Source organism: Argentina silus, assembly GCF_951799395.1.
Source record: "Argentina silus genome assembly, chromosome: 11".
In the NCBI taxonomy this organism is placed as follows: domain Eukaryota; kingdom Metazoa; phylum Chordata; class Actinopteri; order Argentiniformes; family Argentinidae; genus Argentina; species Argentina silus.
In genome coordinates this window covers 14266199-14289101 of record NC_139665.1, presented here as the reverse complement: position 1 = coordinate 14289101, position 22903 = coordinate 14266199, and the positions used below count along the sequence as shown (strand labels likewise).

Sequence of the window (22903 nt, the reverse complement as noted above, 5' to 3'; positions counted from 1 at the left end):
AGGGAACTTTGACATATGAAATCATGCTTGTTCACTGTACCAGTGGAGTGGTGAAGAGCTCTCTCAGAAAATGAATGGAGTGAATAGCCTGCTACAGTGTAGCCATGTCAATTAATAACACACTACATATAGTGTCTCCACACTCATTTCCAACAGCCGATATGTGACCTTCTAATGTACTGCAGGGCAATGTTAAGCTGCTATCACGTAATGAGTGAGAAAACTGTTTGTAAGAGGGTTTCTTAATTAGGCACGAGTGCATTAGGAAGCCTTGATAATTATTCTGATTATGCAGATGTGATGTGCCAGCTTGAAGAACAGCAGGGTCTAAACAAAGCACTTTGGCAGACTGACATACACTAGGTCTCCCAGCACAGCCATGGTCTATTAAATACTAAATAAAGCTTTTAGTGTGCTCATCATTCCAAAAGTTAAACTCTAAAGGGCAGTTTCCCCAGACACAGATTAGGCCTCAACCTAGTCCTGGACTAGATCATACATGCTACTCAGTCTAGGATTAGGCCTAATCTACTGGCCCTAGCCTATGTACCCAGCAGTATCAAGCATTGCTGTACCCAGCAATACAAAGAATACTGATGTCCCAGATGTGGCTGTTCAGTTGCGTCTCAGTGTTTTAGCTAGGGTAGCAGAGAGACTGATCAGCCCTGCCCTGGGGGAATAATCAACCAGGAAACGGTGTCTCCCCCATCCTCCCTTCCCACTCCTTACTTGATATTATAATTCATTGTTATAGAGGGCATATACCTACACGTAGGAAAAGCTACGTGTGGACAGGTTCACTTGAATGTGTTTTAGTTTTTTTCTTGACCCCTTTTCTTTTCTCTTCTCGGCTCTCTGCTTTGGAGTACGAGTGCTCTGACTTTCCCAAATTTGACCGATTACTTTTACCTAATAAACTTCCCTTTTCAGTGCATTAGAGAAGCTGAAGCGAGCAGAGTAGTATAAATTAGCGTAGCCATTATCTTTTGTAACACGTTACCTTTTTTTTCCTGCTCTCTGTTTCAGGCCGTAGGGCATTCATTGAATTTCTGTTCACTTCATCGCGGTGAAAATTTCAATTACAGAGGGAAATTTAATCACAGCTCATTCTTGATAAAGGCCATGTCATCCATATTCTAACATTGTGATTGTGACATGCATGGACTAATGTTATTGCAAGGAATTGTCCAGACCGAGTGAATCTGTTAAAAGGTTTCTCAGAGTAAAGTTAACAGAGCTAAAGGTGACTTGGGAGGAACTGTCTGACCGCCTCTCTGTCTCACAGCCTCCCATAGTCACTGTGAAGAAATTACATGTCAGCCCCATGTGTTTCTGAATGTGGCACTAACTATCAACCCTTCTATACAGACTGAGGCTGGTCAGGGCTTAGGTTAGGTGCTATAAGGCTGCATGAACCCTATGAGACCACAGCCCACCCAGACTCAGCCGTAGAACTAAGTGAAATAACAGACGCCCACCCACCCACCCACCACCACCACCACCACCACCACCACCACCACCACCACCACAGGAGACATCCAGCTATTTGCACTTAAGATAAATAAGCCTACTCTGTTCCGAACTTAGCAGTGAATGTTATTGGTTTGAATTTCCTGGGTCCCTGCAAGCCTATTACATTTTCATCTTGGCAAGTCTAAAGCAAGCTCTCTTCCCAAGCTCTTTTTTTTCTTCTCTCTGAACTCCGAGAACAAAGTATGCACGCTTCTGTATCAGAGATCTACACACAAACTCATGGTACTGTAAAGGCACATCCTCCATTTCACTCTCTCGCAGACTGCTCGTCTGGTTCTCTTAGGCTTACCTTTCCTATCCCCCACATCTCTGCAGTTTGGTTATTCGCCTTTGAAAACCTCAATGTTGCTGCCTGCTGTGCACGAAAAGAGAGGTGGTTTGGAGCAGCCTTAGTCTCTGGTTGGATGACAGGTATCATAAACCCAAGGGTCTGTCTGGCGAGGGGCAGAGTTATTGGTTCTACCTGGTGTGTTCAATCAGCTACGCTCCCAGAGACAGACACTGTCTGGCCTTTGATCTTTCCCACCCTCCTGCTCCTGGAACTCCACATCAAGCTCTGTCCAGAGGCAGTACACGGACTGCAGGATGTTTTGTATGACTTCTCGCACACATGTGTGATGACAGGGTTTTCATTGTGTATCTTTAACCATAACATTCCATAGATGATTTTATAACATTCATACATTCATACGTAACATTCCATAGATGATATTTATAGATCTGTAAAAATGTGCACACACGTGACATTCCTTTTGCCCGTCATGCGTTTACAAATTCAATCAATTATTGAATATGAACAGACCTTCTTAAAACCATAACACCTGTGTTTGTGTTCAATTCTGACAATGAGAACTAGTATAGGTCCGTGGCACCAAAATGTAGCCTAGAATGTTGACAGGCTCCAATAGAGATCTTTGACTTATTCAGTTCACTTTGAGAGATAAACACATCTCTGGTATGCACACCTGAGGTTTTTAAATCACAGGGTTGTGTGTGTGTTCCTGTCAACCTTCCATATACAATATGACCAGACTTGTCTCTCCTGCTGTGTCACCTCTAAAAAAAAACTCTCATGACATTCATGGCAGAATACACCCAAAAGCTCAGTTCTTTGCAATATTCAAGAATGTATTTAGGCTAGCCAGATTCAAGAAAAGTGTTTCGGCTAGGCTACTTATATCAACAGTCACATCTGTTTGCCATACAGTTTCCAGTGCACAGCACACTATGACCAACGCCAGAGATTATGAATAATTCTCCAAAGCAAATAACCACTTTACAGTACAGTGCTCATATTACTGTGTAATGACGCACATAGGCCTACATATTGTAACAAACACAGGCTACTCATTAGTTACACTGAACAATGACCTTACCATACACCAGACCCTAACCATAAAACCAGAACCCTATTTGTGTTGTTACAGAATGTAGTTTTTCTCTCCTTTTATTTACAGTAACAGAAGCATTGGTGTGAGAGTGTGACGTGATGTAATCTTGAATCAGCAGCAAATCAGGAAAGAAGTAATTTCATTCCAAAAAAAGAAAACAATCAAACATAACTCAACATTTACGAAGAAGCATGACACATTTGTCTACGAGATTGACTGGGCTAAGCAGCCTAATCAAGCCCACGTCCACGGAACTTCGTATGACTGCAAGGCAGAAGTAACACATGTGCCTCTCAACAGCCTAAATTATCCTCCGACTGAGAACAGTATTTTGCGTTATTTTAAGACATGGCCCACCACAGTGAAGACATTCCAAGCCAATTATAACACGGACACTCGTGACTAGAAATTGTGGATTATAAATCAATCAATGCGAAGTTGTTGATGGTCGACCGATCGGTCATTGGCCGCTTCACATCGGTGTCCGGACCATAGTCTCACCGACAGCTACAGCACACTTGGAATAATGCGAAGTAATACCAAAGCCTCTATCTAATATAGAGCAATTCTGGTTATTACTTCATCATAGCAACCTGTGGCACCTAGCGAAACACTATCAACGTCAGGAAACCAGTAGCTGAGCCAGTTGGCCAGGGAACATATCACGCAGCAGGACCGGTTGATCATAATCTACCCCAAAAAAATGCAGTCCTGATTCAGGGCTCCAAAAGTATAAGATGCTAAGTGTATATGCTATCAAAATATGACAACATCCCCACTGACAATCATATTAAGTTTTAGGGACAGCTGCCAGCGCCTACATATCGCTCCAGATGGGACCCTTGCTTTTGCACTGACTGGTTACGCTTGAGATAAGCCTATCAAATCCTCACGAAATAACGGTAGCTATAAGTAGCTATATCATACTTACACCACTTGTAAACGCGATATGAGTCCTCGGACAACTTCGGCAGGTATTGTTCAAAAGCACACTTGCATTACCTTATACTGTCAATATTTAATCATGCGTTGATAGCTTGAAAGAAAATATGCTCTATCCAGCTCTTCATAATGCCGACCCGATTCTGTGCTCCGCCATTTTGGTAGTGATGAAATGGGGGAACCCGTTTATCTCGAGCACCGGGTTGCTCTGACCTGACGAGTGACGAGTGACGAGAGCAGACTGCAGCGCAGATCCATCCCTCTCCCCCCCCCTGACTACTCACCTCTCAGCCGAGACAGATTGTATGGGTGTAGTTTGTGAAGTTGAACAATTTTTTATAAGTCTAGTCAAAAATAAATATGACCCCTTTTTAGCAGATTTCATTGACAGATCTGAGCCTTAAAATAACACGTTTAAATATTTACATAACATTTTAAAAACTGTGTTTTAAAATATTTGTTTGAGCAAAAATGTAATATTTTATTTTTTAATATTTTATTAACATTTTTCAAAAAACAACAACGATTGTTGTATTATATACAAGTATTACACCTCTCCTGAAAAAATAAATATTTAAGGACATTATATATTTAATTTAAATCTTAAATCTGGATGACCGGCTTAAATCTAAATCAGAGATACTTTGCCAGATTTAATAAAACTGATGGTTAAATTCCATAGCAAATCCGGAAGTCTTGTAAAATATAAATCTCAGATTAAGTTTTTTTAATTTATTTTTTAAAGGTTAGCTGATATCATAACATTGGGGCTGCTGGGGCACCATGCGTGATTGCTAAAGTAACAGGAAGAAACGTTATAGGAGTTAACAAATCAGGTATTCCTGATTCGGTTGAAAAAAGGACACAAGTAGGAAACAAATACCCTGCAACTGCAATGTGGTCATTGGGGAATAATATCCAAATCTGTCAATCTGCTACATTGGCAATAATCACGAATATCAATTTAGAGCTGCATAAACTTTTCCCTCATGAGAATGTGTGTATGTGTATGTGCATGTGTATCTTAGCAATTTCCCACGCAGAACAACCGGACTAAAACCAGACTGAGTTTAAAAACACTAGTATTATTTGTACCCTAAAGTATCACTTTAGCTTATAATGAAAAGCAACCTTTTATGTCTTATGTCTTTATGTGTATGTCTTATTTGCGTCAAAGTGCGGTGTGTTTCTGCCACCTAGTGCCATGGTCGTCCTATTCCATGTTCCCAGAGTGTTCTATAAGGAATATAATATATTATATTATTCAATTATTTATTTTTTAAACATACTCCCCTTATTTCAGGGCTCCAAAAGTATTGGAAAAAATCATGTAATGTCCAAATACAGTACTCATGTTTAGTATTTGGTCGACAATCCTTTGCATGCAATAACTGCCTGAAGTCTGAGACCCTTTGACCCTACCAGACGTTGGGTATACTCTCTGGTGAGGCTCTGCCAGGACTGTAGCCATATTCAGTTGTTTGTTTCGAGGTATTTCTGCCTAAAATCTTATCAGGAAATTAAATACATGGTCTACAATGGCCAAAATATCTTTGAGATGGTTAAAACCGAAAACCGTAGGTTCCACCAAGATTTGAACTCGGATCGCTGGATTCAGAGTCCAAAGTGCTAACCATTACACCATGAAACCTCGTGATCGCCCTTCCGGTGAAAAAAAATACCATATAACATGAATACCATTACTATACTATATTGGTATCTTTTAGCTGAGTTGAAAGAATAGTTGTTGATTGTGTATCAATAATGCGATATGTGTACATTATATTGGCCAAGATCTTGCGAAAGATCTGACCGAATCCGTCCGAGCTGACGCCCAGCTGACAGCCAGCTAACGTCACAACAAAATTCCCGGAAGTACAAAAACTAGTCGCTGTTGCGGTCCGTTAGGAGGCTTTGAAAACCCACTTGCTAACAAGCTAGATCGCCTACTTAAAACAAATTGTACAACGGGAAATTGTGATATTGACCAGTTAGAAAATGGGAACCAGAGATGATGAATATGATTATCTATTTAAAGGTAAAAAAAATAAAGCATTACTCTTGCTATCTGATACCATTAGCCAGCTAGGTTAGCGACTGTCATTGTCAAGCCAACCAACAAAGCTAGCTTGCTACATTAGCTAGCTAACATTTGGTCTAGAGATAACCTTAGCTAACTGTCACCCTCTTCTGACTTCACTTGTGTAACTAGTTTGTAAAGCGCCAAGCTTAATAGGTCAATATATCAGGTTTATCACAACAATGTAATCAATGTGCTAATGTATAGCTAATGGACGTGGGTAGCTAACTAGCTAAATTACAATTGAAATAGGATTGTAGCTAGTAAGGCAGATGGATGGATATCATTTCATAGCTAACTAACTTTGCTGTTTCTCCCAAACAAGCAGACATCATAGCTAGCTAGTTAGCTTGCTGGCTAGCTAGTATGAGGTGGGGTGTATTTTGATGTGTTTGTTTATCAAGGTTGTAGCTGGGGAGTTAGACACAAGCTTGCTTTGTGTTCTTGCTTGGGCTGTAGGTAGGTAGGTAGCTACCTCAGCCCTTTTCAACAAAACAGTTGCCAACCAAGTATATAGTCAACTGTTGAAGATAATATCAGTTTGCTTGCTAATTTAATTTGTACAAATTTCACAGAGGCCTATGTTGATGGCTAGCTTTTTTTCGGACAATATTTGTTGCAGCTACTATTAGTAGTACTAAGCCACCTGTTTATTTTATTTTTTTATGTGCCCAGAGTTCAAGTTATATGAATCCATATTCACAGTCCTTGGTATTTAAGCAGTTGATGTTGGTCAAATATTTGATATAAATGCCTGCCATAGGGACAATGTCTGTGTGTAATGTATGACATAGTAGTTATCTAGTGCTAGGCTGCTGATGGATGCCTTTTTGGTTCAATGATGTGTTGAATTTCATTGTTTAAACTGATCACCCTTTTGTGTTTCAGTGGTCCTGATTGGAGACTCAGGTGTTGGGAAGAGTAACCTGCTCTCCCGTTTTACCCGTAACGAGTTTAACTTGGAGAGTAAAAGCACTATTGGGGTGGAGTTTGCCACCCGCAGCATCCAGGTGGATGGGAAGACGGTGAAGGCTCAGATATGGGACACCGCTGGACAGGAACGCTACCGGGCTATTACCTCAGCGTGAGTTTGGGGCCGAATATGGCTGGCCCAGAGCCCAGAGCTCTGTTCTCCCTTGGGGGTGTGCACATGTGTTGTCTCGGGGGGGTGGGGGGGTGCAGTCCACATTCCACATTCCAACAATTGATGGGAATTGATTTTATGGCCAAATAAACAGTCTTTTCCTTCTTCTTGTTCATCATCACTTTGTCATTTGATAACAACATGAGCTATTCTTGCCCTGAATCCCATATCAACCCTAGCCGCCCCCCCCCCCCCCCCAACAGGTTTAAACAATATTGTGGAAATTCCACCACACCAAGGGCAAGACTCCGTATTGCTTAATACTCACAAATCCTCTTGGATCTAATCAAGATAGGGGGTTATGGGGTAGTAGTTGACCAACACGTGAAACAATAGAAAGAGCGTTGAAAACGGCCATTTGCTTTATTCCGCATCAATCGTGGCACTCCCCCTCCCCCTCCCTCCCCCCACAGTGCTCTCACACCACACGTTTCTGATTCAGGGCTACGCCTCACTGCCGTGTGATTACCTGATATCAAATAATAGCAAATACTTTACCCAGTAAATTCACTCCCACTAAGGCCAGGTTTGAGTCGCTGTTATTCCAGGCTTATATGCGCTAATAGGCTATCAATAGCCTGGGACGATGGGGTTGACTTGTTTCCCTTTTCACGGAATACACTTGTTCTGGAATCCCGTTGAGACTCATTAGGCCTATGCTGCACCGCGGTATCCTGTGATAGATTATGCATGGTAATGAGTGAGGAGATTATTGTGTCAGTATGCTCTAGGCTACGTACAGAGTGGAAATGTGCAGAGCAATGTAATGTCAACAAAATGACAGAGAAAGGGATGCAATCATTCTTTTGTTACTAGATTATGTAACGTAAATAATCTCTAATAATAATCTATTTATATATCTGTGGATTTCGCTTTGAAATTCCCATTCAGATCGTGAGGTTATTATTAGAATGAACGAATGAATGAGTTACATTATATTTGTACGTCATAAATTCATAGTCATAAATTACCTCTCTCTAGAGAAATGCATGCATGATTGATTATTGCACATTGATCTTTTTCAGAATTTTTCATTTATATATTCATTAATATAATAATATAATAATAACAATATACTACTACTACTACTAATAATAATAATAATATAATATTGATGATAATAATAATAATAAAATAATATTGAGAATAATAATGTGAATATAATAATAATACTAATACTATAATCATAATAATGCTAATATAATAATAATAGCAATGAGCAGAGTGCAACCACAGTCCTCAACCACAGTCCCTAGTGCGTAGTAGAGAGAAAGAGACACAATATCAGCACAACCGCCACTGCATGTTCACGCTGCTTTAACCGCCATGCATGAGGCTGACACACATCTTCAGTGCATTATGGGTGGAATATGTGCCGATACAGATATTTCTGTAAAAGGCCAATATCGTCTGACAATACCAGTGCTCCGATATATCTGTCAGGCTCTACTAATGATGTCATCCCACAGGTATTACAGTGATGTCACCCTAACTTGTGTGTTTATCATGGATCTTGTCACGTCTGACGATTTCCTCCTCCTCCTCCTCCTCCTCCAGGTATTACAGAGGGGCGGTGGGGGCCCTCCTGGTCTATGACATTGCCAAGCACCTTACCTATGAAAACGTGGAGCGCTGGTTGAAGGAGCTGAGGGACCACGCTGACAGCAACATCGTCATCATGCTGGTGGGCAACAAGAGCGACCTGCGCCACCTCCGGGCAGTGCCCACCGATGAGGCGCGAGCGTTCGCAGGTGAGAGAGGTCCACAGACACTCACAGAAGAAATGACATACACACAGATACGTGATGTTTTGTTTCAAATGTGTTTTTATTAGAGCAGTTAAGGTTATGTGGTTACAGTATAGGTTAGGTTATATACACACAAATATAACAGAATGAGGCCTTGTACGTCACAAATATGAGTAAGTTGCATTCCTTCGTGAGGAATGGTAGCCTCAAGTCTGTTCTAACTTGTTTTCTTTCCTTGTTGTTGTGATTTTCCCCTCAGAGAAAAACGGTTTGTCTTTCCTTGAGACGTCAGCCTTGGATTCCACCAACGTAGAGACGGCCTTCCAGACCATTCTGACAGGTATGTGTTTGTGTTTTGATGTCCTTTTGTACTGTATCTGACCTGTCTTTTGTCATGTATCTGACATGTCTGTTGCTGACTGGTTGGTTGGATCTGCTATCTTGAGTTGGCGTATGTTGTAACTGGATAGATCTGATATGACATTGTCTTCTCTCTCTATCAGAGATCTACCGCATCGTCTCTCAGAAGCAGATGTCAGAGCGCCAGGAGAGCGACATGTCTCCTAGCAACAACGTGGTCAACATCCAAGTCCAGCCCACCGAAAACAAACCAAAGATGCAGTGCTGTCAGAACATCTAGCTAGACGTGTGTCCCATCTCTCCCTCCCCCTGCCTCTCCCCTCATATACGTGCTAGGATCTCCCCGCCCCCGTCCCCCTCCTCCAACTCTCCCTTCTCCCCCCCATTCATCTCCCTCCCTAAAAGACTGCCTTAGTGCTGTGAAGGGGGGGCTGTAGCTTCAAGGCTCCAACCCTTTCTCAGAGCCACTTTCCCTGAATCCTAAATCAACCCTTAGTCCCTCACCCATATGCATTGATGTACATCGGAAATAGATTGAATGGTTGTAAGCAGTATAGTGAAAATCCTACCTGGCGAGATGAAGTTACAGTACGAGACCTCACGTTGCTTACACTGACTTATCCAGTCCTCTCAGGTTGACACAAGTGCTTAGGGATAGCGACTAGTGTTGATTAAGGGTTCAAGGGTAGTCTCTCTCCCCCCCCCGCCCCCCCACACCCCCCCAAGGTTGGGATCTGAGAAGTCACCATCTGGAGTTGTTCCCAAGAGCCTATTCAGCCCTGTTTAGGTATTTCTTATCACTTTAGATTTAATACTGTAGATGCGCAGACGTCACACAAATGTCTTAATATATGAATGTGATTTTTTTATTTTTTTCCCCCTGTCCTATTCTTCAATTTTTGTGTATTTTTTATTTTCTTTTATTATTTACCCCCCCATGTCTATTTTGATCTACTTTCTCCATATTGTATCATATTTACTAATGTGTATGTATTTAAAGCACACTGGCGAGGGCGCTCTGTTGTGTATTCCTATTTACGACCTCCCTCCCTCCCGCCAGTTAGGCTAGCGCTTCCCCTCTTTAGTGCAATGAACTGTTAGAGACTGGTAGCTTTTCAAACACTTGGATGTATCAAGCTGATGTATCAGTGATGTATCAGTGTAAAGGTGTGTGGTCCTTTGCGGTAGACAGTGTTTGACAGTCGATCACATTGCTGTCAATAGTTATAGAGAGAATTACAGTATAGGACCACGGCAGTGGCTGAGTTTCAACATTGCCGATCGTAAGGCCGTGCAAACTTGATTCATTTATATATATATTTATATATATATAAATTAAGAAAAGAAAAAGATGATAAATTATGGTTAATGCATTCTTTTCTGATCGGGCCGATTCAAAGCATAGGAGAAGTAGGCGATCGCATCTGGCCCCCCCAAACAAAATGATTTATTTTCTATTATTTTAGATATTTTAAACAGAATATTTCTCATAGTTGTCATGTTTATGCAACTAGGCTGAATATTCCTATACTCAATACACTTTGATCCTTTTTTTTTGCACGCTAGCCTCATTTTTCGGAAAATGAAGTCTGTTAAACAATAAATCAAGTTTGCATGGTCTTTAAGGGCAAATGTTAACTTAGCATGTAGATGAGAGACAGCCTTGTTACTTTGTTTACAGTAATGTGGCAAGCTAGGACCAGCTTTGCATGTTATATTGATACAGTATGTGTCATTATTGTATGATACAGATACACTCTTGACTGAATACAGAACACTAACATTACCCTGAAACCATGTAGAACGTCACTGATGTAAACGATCCTATCTCATAGGATATGTTCTCCGTGGATGTAATCAGAAATCTCCATACGTTTGCAGTCATGCAGGATCTATTAGCAAAACATCATGTTTCACATACTAGGCTTGATTAGTTTAGGAATATGACCACTGAAGTCCATTTAGGAAAATGAACAATGAATGACTGTAGAATAAGATTGTTGTTAGTGGGGCCCGGCAACAGTCCGGTTGAACCCTTGTGACACGGACGTAGCGGTTCTGAACGCACCCCAGTTGGAGCACGGTAGCCATTCTCTCCCTCACCAGCTCTGTCTTGAGTCCCAAATCATTTCCCTAGCCCCCCCCCCCAAGCACTCCTATGGATCAAGCATTGGATAGCTGTAAGCAGTATGGCCAAAATTCAACCAGGCCAATCAGAAGGGCAAGGTGAAGCAATTTCCATAGTGTCTATCTATTACATCCTCTTAGATCTACAGGAGAGCATGGGGGAGAGGAGGGCATTGCTGTTATTCAGCAAAGGACAGGGTCATGCTGGCTAGCTTTTTTTTCACAGTGCCTCCTTAAAAACTCATTACAGTATAATAAACTCCACCGGCTCACTCGCTTAAAGCCATCACCTACAGCCACCTTACCGACCAGACCTGGGTCAAATACGCAAATACTTGACAATGCATTTGAAATGTACTTGATTTAGCTCGGAGAGGCAAACGAAGGGCAAAGGCAAACTAAATCAAATGCAAATCTAAATCTCAAGTATTTGAAAGTCATTGGACTATTATATATGTATTTTGTCCAGGTCTGTTACCAATTATATTATGGTCGAACCAGGGATTGTTGAGAGGGTCGATAGCCCTGGTTACCATGTCCAGTGTCACACTCACATTAAAGCCAATGTACACCAAGCTGCCTCCTACTGCAACATGATGCATGGCTTTTTACCATAGTCCCAACAATGCTATTATTATGCCTTAGAGTCGCTCCTGTATGTCATTAGTATTAACGTAGTCTGCTAGCTGAGGCTTGTTCCATGTAATAATACCCCATGTATATTTTCTATTCTTGACAGAAAAGAGTTATACTGTAGTAGTGTATGTTCAAGTTGAGGCCTAGGCTAGATGTGATGTACCTGACAATCCACTTGTGGACGCTGCAGCTAGAATACATGCTTATAACATGCTTATAACAATGGACTAACCTCATAGTTTCTCTGCCTTGTCATTGAGCTGTGATAGACGTCCCTGCTAAAAAACAAACTATTAATACTCGAGTGTGTGTTCTGTTGAACTCCTAGGCTGTAGCTGTATCCATGTATGATAGTAGAGGTGTTTGTTAGGTGGAAACACAACACCTGAACCCAATTTGTGTGCGTGCGTGTGTGTTTAGAGGACGAGGAAGAGGTAGAGTAGGTAGCTCTTGGGTGTGTGAGTCCGACTGACTTTGCCAATGGCGTTTCTAACAGACGGCAGTGACAGCCTGTGAAGTCATACCACTAGCTAACAGTCTGGAAGTGGAGAGATGTGATTCCTTCTTTTTTTCGTTCTTTCTCTTCTTTTTTTTTTTTTTTTTTTTATGTTGTTAATTCAAATCTTTTTTCTCATATACCTCTGTTCATGTTTATTATTTTTATGAACTGTGTTTTGGTTCACAATTGTTTCTTCTTTGTTTTTTTGAACTATGATGAAATGCTGTCACTATAATTGATTGTAATTCCAATTGTAAACGTGTACAAGTCAAAAGATGTCATTTCGACAAATTTGGAGGATTATATGTTTGTATGTGGGGGGAGGAGTCGAAACAGACGGTTTTATGTTTTTGTACAGATTGATAAATTGTACAATTGTGTTTATATCTTAAGTTATCAATTCATCTTAATAAAGCGCACCAGTCATAAACCTTTTAAATGTCTCCGGGCTCCTTTTTGTGTTATTTGCTGAGGTGGAAGAGAAAGATGGGGGCCGAGCAGTAGGTGTCAGATATTGCTGATAAATGTTCTTGATAGAGGGGGATCATCCGTTTCCTTCATGGGAATGATAAAACACCAAACTCTTGGGAATCTAGGTATTTCAGTTTGGTCACACCTGGAGACGTACTGAACCTGTCAGTCAACGATAGAGACCTGTGCAGAATATGTTAATATCAAATGTGCACATTGTCAGATGAGGAGCGTCTGGAGACTAGACAGCTGAGCATGACATGAGACACGACATCATTCCCTGAGCTATGGTACGTTTATTACAGTTGGATTCAGAGAAGAAACAGACGATCAGAACAACCAGAACTCCATCCTTTTTGGGAATATGTCAGCTAAATACAAGGTGATGATAACCGTTCACTGAGAACTTAAGGGCAGTCTACATGACTGTCAATATGTAATCTTTTTGCTATCGGCAGATATGTGATGAACCCAATATCAACCCAGAGAGAGACAGAGACAGAGAGAGGTGTATGATGAATATCCGGGTAGATTATATTTAATTTATTCAACTGTTCTGTCTTTATTATTTAAAGTTTCATACAGAATAGTATTTATCTGACTATCACTGGGTCAAATAAGAACTGTAGATAATTTAGTCATTTGTAAATTCGATTCTCTGCAGTGGCACTACAAACTTCGACAGTAAGTTTTTGCTGGAGATAGAAAACCCTGACGATTGATTCAGTATGGTTGCTTTATCAAATGAGTCATGACAGAGGAAAAACAAGTTCAGTTTAGTCATTCACACTCTGCTTCGCAGCCCTGCGTTATTCAAATCATGATGTCATTCTTGTTCGATATAACAACAAGTATCAAGTGGTATCCGAAACATCAACCCCTTGTAATGCAAATGAATGAATTCATGAGTCAACAGTCATTTCGCTAGGACATGGGTCTTACTGTAACAGCAATTGTCCAGTGCCCATCAATGTGATTGCAGCAATGTTGCTGCTGAACACTACTCACTTCTCTTCTCCGATATCACTGCATATTCTTGTAAAGCATTTAAAAATGGAGGATCATTCCCATGTGAGAAGAATCAAGAGGGTAACGTAAGGATGAAGTTCAGAACCAGAGTATCGGTAGGCCTACTAATGAGGGTATTCTCTGTAAACTACACTTAAACACTTAGATACATCATTTGACATGCATGCTTTTTAGCTTCACACAACAGAAAACACTATTACTCATGGGCATTTTTTGTTGTTACAGTTGTGCAATGGTCAAAAACTGACCAAACTGACGTTGTAGTTGTGAGAGTATTGTTGTTGAAGATAATACAAACGCTGGAGCTCTGTCGCTGTTTTGATGTTGGGTTGATGCTGTTATTTGACGGTTGTTGTTCAGTCACATGTTGGTTGGAATTAACCGTTTATTAGACGTTGTTATGTGACGATTATTTTTCATCACTTATCCAAGCTCCCTTTTGAAAGTTCTCAAAAGCTGGACTTACTGCATTATTTAGTACGATGGCTCAAGACTACTTTGGTTAGGAATCAATGAGCTACCTTACAATATTGTATCATGACGGTCAAATAATGACATGTAGAAAACAAAACCAAAAAAACATTTTCCGGCATGACCGATATATACAATGATAAAAACCAAAAAAACAATGTTAATAATACAACGTCAGTTTTGCCCATGGGCTTACTACTGTAAAGCAAACATGGAGTACATTACATTTTATACTGTACATAAATACAAAAAGCTAACTTTTACAAGAGAAAATATGGATCTGTTAGGATCTTGAATATGTCAATATGTAAACGTGAAATAAGAACATTACTGCACAGGAAGAGTCAGCCTGCGTACTTGTTTTGAACCGGCGTGCATCTACGTGTTCTGATGCTTCCTCTCCTGGTCTTTAACTCTCAGTTTACTCTTTAACTGCACTCGTGTAAAAGAGTGTCGTTAAATAAATAAATCAGTGTCGTTGAGGAGAAGTGGAGAGGTGGCCACTCAAGATGTTGGGAGATATCGCCTACCCCATATGTCTGTTCTAAAGGAGTGTTGTGTCAATGACAACAGTTGTGTTGTTGCAAATATCAATGTACAATAGAGAAAGCCCAGTCACGCTCCATTGTGGTCTCAAAGACAGATCGGCTTTTCTTATGACTGATGTCCACTTCTCTAATACCCGTATGGTGCTGGTCCAAGCTTTGTCATCATAGATAGTCCACTCATCTGAGAGTTGGCTAGGCCAGTCCTCGTCTTTGTCTTTGGGGAGGAATGGATCCTGCTCTGGTCTTCTAGTTGGGTCACAGACCAGATACAGACTCAGTGAGCCAAGCATGAATATCTGTACGGTAGTTCGATCCATGACGTTTTGAAATCTATCATGAAACAATCAATCAATCAATCCCACATCCATAACTGTCTCCAGAGCCACAGATGAATTCAGAAGAATGAGTGAGTGTGTGTGTACTTAAGATGAGATCCCCTTCACCGAGCCTGTGTGTACTTGAAGAGAGCCCCACACAAACAGATAATAGCAGTGGATCCCAAACGGGTTTTTTTGGAGCTGTGACCCTCCCTAAGTCTTTTTGAATGTTCTTGTGACCCACTAAATGAACACAATGACACGCGCCTGGCCACAAAACTGGTATTGTTGTTTGTCTCTGGTTTTTAGCCACATGAACACAATCCGTAGCCGTGGCAACCCAAGAGGAACAGGCCACAACCCACTGCTGAGTTCCGACCCGCCATTTTGGAGACAGTGGTTGCTCTATAGCAGGGAGCTGGTGGGGCTCCCCTGCAGGGGTGGACTGTGGCTGAGGCTGTGGCTGTTTGTGGGGCTGTGGCGCATAGGCAGCAGGTCGTAATGGCCAGGGATGTGGCTGTTCCTGGGCAGGTCGTAGGGGTTCTGGGGGTAGGAGGGCACGACCAAGCCATTCACAACCTGGAGAACAACACTGTCTGTAGGCTCTGAGAGAGAGAGAGAGACAGAGAGAGAGGGAGGGATGATGGAGGGATGAATGAGGGACAGATGAGGGAGAGAAAGAGAGACAACTTTTAAAACTCTTGTTGACTTGTAGAAATGGGAGATAGAGAAAGAGATAGAAGGGGAGAGAGAAATAAGTAAATAACATATAGATAGCAGATAGATAGCAGTCAGTCAGTTAGACGGAGAACATTTCAACGAATCCCTCCATCCCCTGTAACTCACCCACGTCATAGACGTTCCTACTGGCTGTGGATGTGGTGGTGGTCGTGGTGACGATGGCGGTGGAGCAGTAAGGTATCTGATGGTGGACAGGTGACTTCATCTCTACGTAGCTGCTTTCAGAGTGCTTACAGGCCAGCCTGACCCCTGACCCTGACCCTGACCCCTGGGGGCCTGGGGGGTCGTTGATGGTGGCGTAGGGGTTCTCACTGTTCAGAGAGCACGTGCTGGACAGAGAGCCCTTCATGTAGTCTGACAGTGACAATAAAGAGGGAGAGAGAGAGAGAGAGGAAGAGAGAGAGAGAGAGAGAGAGGAAGAGGGAGAGAGAGGAAGAGGGAGAGAGACAGAGAGAGAGGAAGAGGGAGAGAGAGGAAGAGGGAGAGAGACAGAGAGAGGAAGAGGGAGAGAGAGAGAGAGGGAGAGAGAGAGAGAGAGAGGAAGAGGGAGAGAGACAGAGAGAGAGAGGGAGAGAGAGAGAGGGGGAGAGAGACAGAGAGGAAGAGGGAGAGAGAAACAAGAGCATACACTTAGCAGAAAGTCTGCAGTGACATTACATAGATGTAGCCTTTCAACGTGCATATACTGTATATTCATTGCATCGAAATTGCTTTACACCACTGAAAAGAACAACACTGACAACATTTATTTTTAAAACAATTCCACCCCCCTAAAGAAAGGCCTGTTAGGGCAATAATCTACTGATAACCTGACGTACAGTATAACATACAGCATCCAGAACACAGCAAGGTACACAGCATACAATTAAGAGGACAAAGGAAAATCGACAGGATTCGAGGGGAGATCAGGAGTAAGTTAGCAGGAGAGACCAGCGGTGAAGGAACACACAGAAGGGTGGTTACCGGCGAGAGGTCAGACACCTGCAGAGAGATCCACACACACAGGTAAACACACTGGCATCAGGTTTATACACACACACACACACACACACACACACACACACACACACAGGCATCAGGTTTATATATATACACACACACACACACACAGGTGAACACACTGGCATCAGGTTTATACACACACACACACACACACACATACATACACACTGGCATCATCAGGTTTATACACACACACACACACACACACACACACACACACACACACACACACAGGTGAACACACTGGCATCAGGTTTATACACACACACACACACACGCACGCACAGGTGAACAGACTGACATCAGGTTTATACACACACACACACACACACACACACACACACACACAGGTGAACACACTGGCAGCAGGTTTATACACACACACACACAGGTGAACACACTGGCATCAGGTTTATATATATACACACACACACACACACACACAGGTGAACACACTGGCATCAGGTTTATACACACACACACACACACACACACACACGTAGATAGGTCCACATGCAAGACTGAATAATATTTCTATATAGCAATAATTGATAAGGCAGCTGTTTTATCTCAGGATTGTATATTCATTAGTAAATAAAAACACAGCAAAGCAAAGGCGATTATGGTTTCAGTCAGTGGTTAAAGGAACTGTTTGGGAAAGGGGATTGGCTGGGATGAGAGTGGTGATGTCACACAGACAAGGCCAGGTAGGAGGACCATGCAGTAGCGTACCTCTGTAGCACTGCTCTACATGGTAGCTGTAGCGTCGATCCAGGCAGTACACACCTACACACAACACAGATGGACAGGTTTATGCCTTGTTAACCTCTTAAACTCTATGCCCTATTTGACTAATTTCCGCCTAAAAACCAGACCCAAACTAAACTTATAACATTAGAAATATGATGATCAGATGCAAAAGCAGGATGCCATTTGATAGGTAACACCTTGAAGTTTTGTGTGGATATGTTCAGATCATAGTTCAGAATAACACACTACACATCACAAGGAGATAAAGTAAACAATAATCAAATTAATAATCAAATTAAAGCAGAATTCGGGCCCAATTATGAGCCTGTGGAGCTGAAGAGGTTTTTTAAGGGTAAACCCAGCAAATGATATCACCATACAAGGTGGTGACCAGCCGAGGCAGGGCTAGGGGACAGTTAGAGGACTCAGACTGACCTAGTTCGTTCAGGTTGCAGTAGGCCCCCCACTCTGGAGCACTGTTTCTGTTGCCTCTCTTGGCCTTCACCTGGGAAACATATAACCACATCAGGAAGCACCAGTTCAGGGAAAGCTCATTCAATGACTTTCAATTCGATGGGTTTTCTCGCTTGCCAAGACTCACTCAACCATTGATTTATACAAAAAATTCCGGAACACTCACCACCTAAAGTGCCAAGTGTTTTATGTGGTGTTTACATAGCAACAACACTTTGATTGGCTACAAAACTCTCATAATTTCTGCATTTTTGGTGAATAAAGTCACCCTTGGCACTCGAGAATGTTGACAATTTGGGTGATGTTATTCACCCTCGGCAGTAAATGACTTAAACTACAAAATGTGCCTGTCCTAATGTGGTTTTATTGGTAAACAAAACGATGTACATGGGTTTCAGTAAACAGTCGAGTAAATGTGTTTCTCCCCAGTTCACAGACGCCTCAAGCAAATAAAACAGCGCTTATATTGTCCACTAACTGTACACGTGTGTGTAGGTGAGATTGGAATCACAGCTCTCGTGACGAGGTAGCCCTGCCTGAGACCTGAAGGAGATCAGATGGTATCAGACCCACCTTGGCTCTGGTCTTCTTCTCAGGCTTGGCGTAGTGAGCTGCGTAGGTACAGGGCCCCAGGGTGTGGTAGCTGGGGTTGGAGAAACAATGGCTGGTGGTACTCGTGCTGCTGGGAGAGGAGTCTGGAGAGGAGAGAAGGCCTGTACACTGCAGCCCTGCTACATGCACAGAGAATAGACCATAGACCACGTTTGCTCATCATACACAAACACGCATGAAAACCAGCTCCATTTTGGGTGTTAGCAAAGCTGGGCTGTAAGAAAGACGGGTTAAAGTGGTGTTCTGTGGCGGAGGGGGTTCTTAGAAACTGAGTGAAGGAGAGTTAATGGGAACACATTGCAAACAGAGCCCGTTGACTTCCCAAATAAAACATCCCGTACGTCTGGGAGCATCAGTGTGGTAGCCGAGGTAAATAACAGTGGAGAGAACATCAGAGGTTAAAGAACAGTTGGTTTGACTGGCGAGTCTCACCAGAGAGGGAGGAATGATCACCTGCTGGATGAACTGAGTATTGTGAGAGATCTGTGACTAACCGGAGAGAGAGTAGTCTGTGCCAGTGATCCTGAGGGCGGGAGTGTAGGACACCGTGGGCATGTGATGACCCTTCTCCCTCTGACGGTGCCGGTACCACACCACCAGCCCCAGCATGGTGAGGATGAGGAGGAGGAGGAAGATTATGCCCATGACAGCGCCCGCTGACTGGCGCTCCGATGCCAGGGCGGGGCTGATCTTGGTGTAGGGGTTCAGCTCCTCCATCATTAATGCCGCTGGAGGGAGATACATTTGCATAAATATACATAAACATTCTTAACATACATACATCACCATAAATACACATAAACATCCTTAACATACATACATCACCATAAATACACATAAACATTCTTAACATACATCACCATAAATACACATAAACATTCTTAACATACATATAACATACATCACCATAAATACACATAAACATTCTTAACATACATCACCATAAATACACATAAACATTCTTAACATAGATATAACATACATCACCATAAATACACATCAACATTCTTAACATACAGCACATTATGCATAAACAAACTTTTTGGGGGATTTTTGGAGGTACTCAAAGATCCATTCCTAGCAAGTTTAAACCATTCCTACAAAAACAGACTAGGACACACAATGTAATAAACATTCTGCTCAACACAAGCAGTCAACTCACCCTGGTCACAGCGGATGCCTTTGTATCCGATACTGCAGTAGCAGGTTCCTGTCACATAGTCACATGTGGCATTGTTCATACATTCACACAACTGCTGGCAACCATACCCAAACGTACCCGGAGGACACTCTGAAGAGAGAGAGAGAGTGAGAGAGAGATTACACAATATGTTTAGTTTCGGTTTTTTTGCACAAGTACGAAGACAGTTTGTAAACAGTTAAAGAAGACGGCACCGTATGTGCAGGAGGGGAAAAACAAGGCCAAAAGGGCTTGTCGAGGTAATAACGCCCCCTAGTGGTAATAAATCACATAGCGTGGGACCCTGCAAAGACAAGATTATACATAAAAAAAACGTTTGAACTATTATCATAGCACTCAATGGACTCAATTCAACTTATTGAGTAACTTGTTGAAGACATTTCTGCATTTCAGCTTATTTTAGGAGAGCCACAGTACATACGCATGCACACACACACACACACACACACACACACACACACACACACATACACAGTGTTGAAACTCACTCTGTTCACAGCTGTATCCAATGAAGCCTGTCCTGCAGGAACACTGTCCAGTGATGTGGTCACAGTCCGCACCGTTCTGACAACGACACACCTCTGAACATTCGCTACCGAAGAACGCTGACGGACAGCCTACAGTATGGAGACATACATCAGAAACACACGCACACACACACACACACACACACACACACGCAAAGGACCCTGAGGGCCAGTTGCGGAGTAGAGATACACAGTACACACATACATGATGTCATTACAAAGGTCTGCCAGTAGATGGCATTACATGTCTGTGTGATGTGTACGGTTAGGTATGTGTGTGTTATGGTAGTGTGTGTGTGTGTGTGTGTGTGTGTGTGTGTGTGTGTTGACGTACGTTGAGTGCAGTACAGTCCAGTCCAGCCCGCGCTACAACTACACTCTCCATCTGTGGCGCTACACTGAGCTCCGTTGTGGCAGTTGCAGGTGTGGATGCAGTCTGGACCCCACGAACCCTGAGAACACGCTGTGGAACACCAGACACACACACACACACACACACATAATCACACTCAAATACTGTACACTCAAGACAAAAATAGGCACTAGAGAGAGAGAGCAAACGAGAGAGAGAGAGAGAGAGAAAGAGAAAGAGCAAGCGAGAGAGAGAGAGAAGGAGAAAGAAAAGTAGACAGAAAGGTGTAGGGAGAAAAAGATCAGGACAGATCAAGAAAGAGGTTGAGGTTAAGACAGAGAGAGAAGGAGATAGAGAGAGAGCTTGATAAAGTGGTTTGGACCAGAGTCCTTACCCTTGGAGCAGTCCTCTCCTATCCAGCCAGGGTAGCACTGGCAGGAGCCATCGATGGGGTTACAGGTGCTGTTGTTGGTGCACACACACACCTCAGCACAGGCTTTCCCATACCTGCCACTGGGACATACTGACAGACACACACGCACGCACGCACACACAAACACAAATAATTTTCATATGTCACAGTAGTACAGAACATAACAAAGGCTGTACACACAAACAATAACACAGTTGTGCAGTAGTAACATCCTCCGCAAATGGAACTACGGTGCCCTGCATAAGGATTGGGGCAGTTTTTATCCTTTTGGCTCTAAGTTTGGATTTTAAATCAGACAATTATGGTGAGGTTAAAGTAGAGATTCTCAGCTTTTATTTGATGGTATTTGTGTACATATTGTTTTTTGTGTACATAAAACCCCAAAACAACTGTCCTACTGATGATGTCCCAATGATGTCCCACTCTCCAGGAGGTAGGCGTGAATGTGTCAGAAACTACCATTTGCAGAATATGTCACCAGCCGAACTAAAGAGGCTTCACTGCATGGTGCAAACACACACACACACACACACACACACACACACACACACACACACACACGCAAAGAACCCTAAGGGCCAGTTTGCGGAGCAGAGATACACAGTAGACACATACACGATGCCATTACCCAGGTCTGCCAATAGATGGCAATACATGTCTGTGTGATATGTACGGTTAGATACGTGTGTTATGGTAGCGGGTGTGTGTGTGTGTGTGTGTGTGTGTGTGTGTGTGTGTGTGTGTGTGTGTGTGTGTGTGTGTGTGTGTGTGTGTGTGTGTGTGTGTGCTGTTGTAGCCTACATACTGCCTATATACTGGTTTAGGCTGAAACTGTACATGCAACCTTGTAATGCAGTTAATACGGCAATAAAAGGCTTTGTCACCAAGATCAGGAACCGTGTGAGTGCAGAGAGCGTTAATTTGACACACTGTTCTTTTAGAGAGCCCACTTCAGGAGAAATAATACAAATTAAACAGGTAGGGCTTATATGTGAATTATGGGTAGGTTTGTTTGCTATAAGGCCTGTAGTCTAAGTTTGTGTGGCTAGAGAAGGCTTGCGTTATGCTACATTTGTTAGGCTGGGTGTTGACTTAATTGTGTTATGTAGTCCAAGTTTGTGTAGTCAGAAGGCTCACGTCTCATTTATTTTATGCTGTGGCTATATTCGGATACAATGTAGGATAGCCGATGCGTTTTGACAGACTTTACCTTTTGTGAAAAGCCCAATTTACTCTGTATGTCGGGTGTTGATTTTTCAATGTAATTATCTTAACATTAACATTATCGAATACGTTAACATACATTAAAATAGGCTCAGATGTACTGTACCCTAAATTTGGGGAAATTTTAACCCTAGTTGACATGTCTGTCTGTCACTGATGAATAGAGAGCAAGGGGAGCAAGGTTAAATAGTTAGATAGAACATCTCAACCTTCAGCCAAACACACAATGTACTACTTCCTTAGATGGCATCATTACCTTCAACCAAACACACACTGTACCGCTTCCTTACA

General features: G+C 42.4%; 3 protein-coding genes across 4 annotated transcripts in view; 1 reads left to right on the top strand and 2 right to left on the bottom strand.

Annotated features, from left to right (window-relative positions):
* LOC310812386 (C-myc promoter-binding protein-like) overlaps positions 1-3946 on the bottom strand; it is a 316219-nt gene extending 312273 nt beyond the window's left edge. For both annotated transcript variants that reach the window (XR_014554511.1, XM_083680917.1), the window contains exon 1: positions 3856-3946. The gene's annotated coding sequence lies outside the window, so the exon portion shown is untranslated. The remainder of the gene's footprint in view (positions 1-3855) is intronic.
* A 1837-nt stretch (positions 3947-5783) lies between these two features.
* Positions 5784-12767, top strand: LOC310812407 (ras-related protein Rab-11A-like). Its single transcript, XM_083680949.1, has 5 exons — positions 5784-5904; positions 6835-7030; positions 8648-8841; positions 9098-9178; positions 9342-12767. The coding sequence occupies exons 1-5, from the start codon at positions 5865-5867 to the stop codon at positions 9476-9478; spliced, it is 648 nt and encodes a 215-aa protein (XP_083537075.1). The 5' UTR covers positions 5784-5864; the 3' UTR covers positions 9479-12767.
* A 2934-nt stretch (positions 12768-15701) lies between these two features.
* LOC310812387 (uncharacterized protein) overlaps positions 15702-22903 on the bottom strand; it is a gene marked incomplete at its 3' end in the record, with an annotated part of 45214 nt that continues 38012 nt past the window's right edge. The window contains exons 13-19 of the mRNA XM_083680918.1: positions 21350-21478; positions 20938-21066; positions 20565-20693; positions 20038-20166; positions 19370-19603; positions 16143-16391; positions 15702-15901 (exon numbers count right to left, since the gene is read on the bottom strand). Coding sequence (XP_083537044.1) covers positions 15702-15901; positions 16143-16391; positions 19370-19603; positions 20038-20166; positions 20565-20693; positions 20938-21066; positions 21350-21478 — 1199 coding nt within the window. The remainder of the gene's footprint in view (positions 15902-16142; positions 16392-19369; positions 19604-20037; positions 20167-20564; positions 20694-20937; positions 21067-21349; positions 21479-22903) is intronic.

What these genes read in the sequence shown, in the direction of transcription:
- LOC310812407 (XM_083680949.1), top strand. Translation starts at nt 5,865, where the DNA reads ATGGGAACCAGAGATGATGAATATGATTATCTATTTAAAG. An exon ending in TACCGGGCTATTACCTCAGC is followed by an intron (nt 7,031 to 8,647) that starts GTGAGTTTGGGG and finishes CTCCTCCTCCAG; the next exon opens with GTATTACAGAGGGGCGGTGG. An exon ending in CTTCCAGACCATTCTGACAG is followed by an intron (nt 9,179 to 9,341) that starts GTATGTGTTTGT and finishes TCTCTCTATCAG; the next exon opens with AGATCTACCGCATCGTCTCT.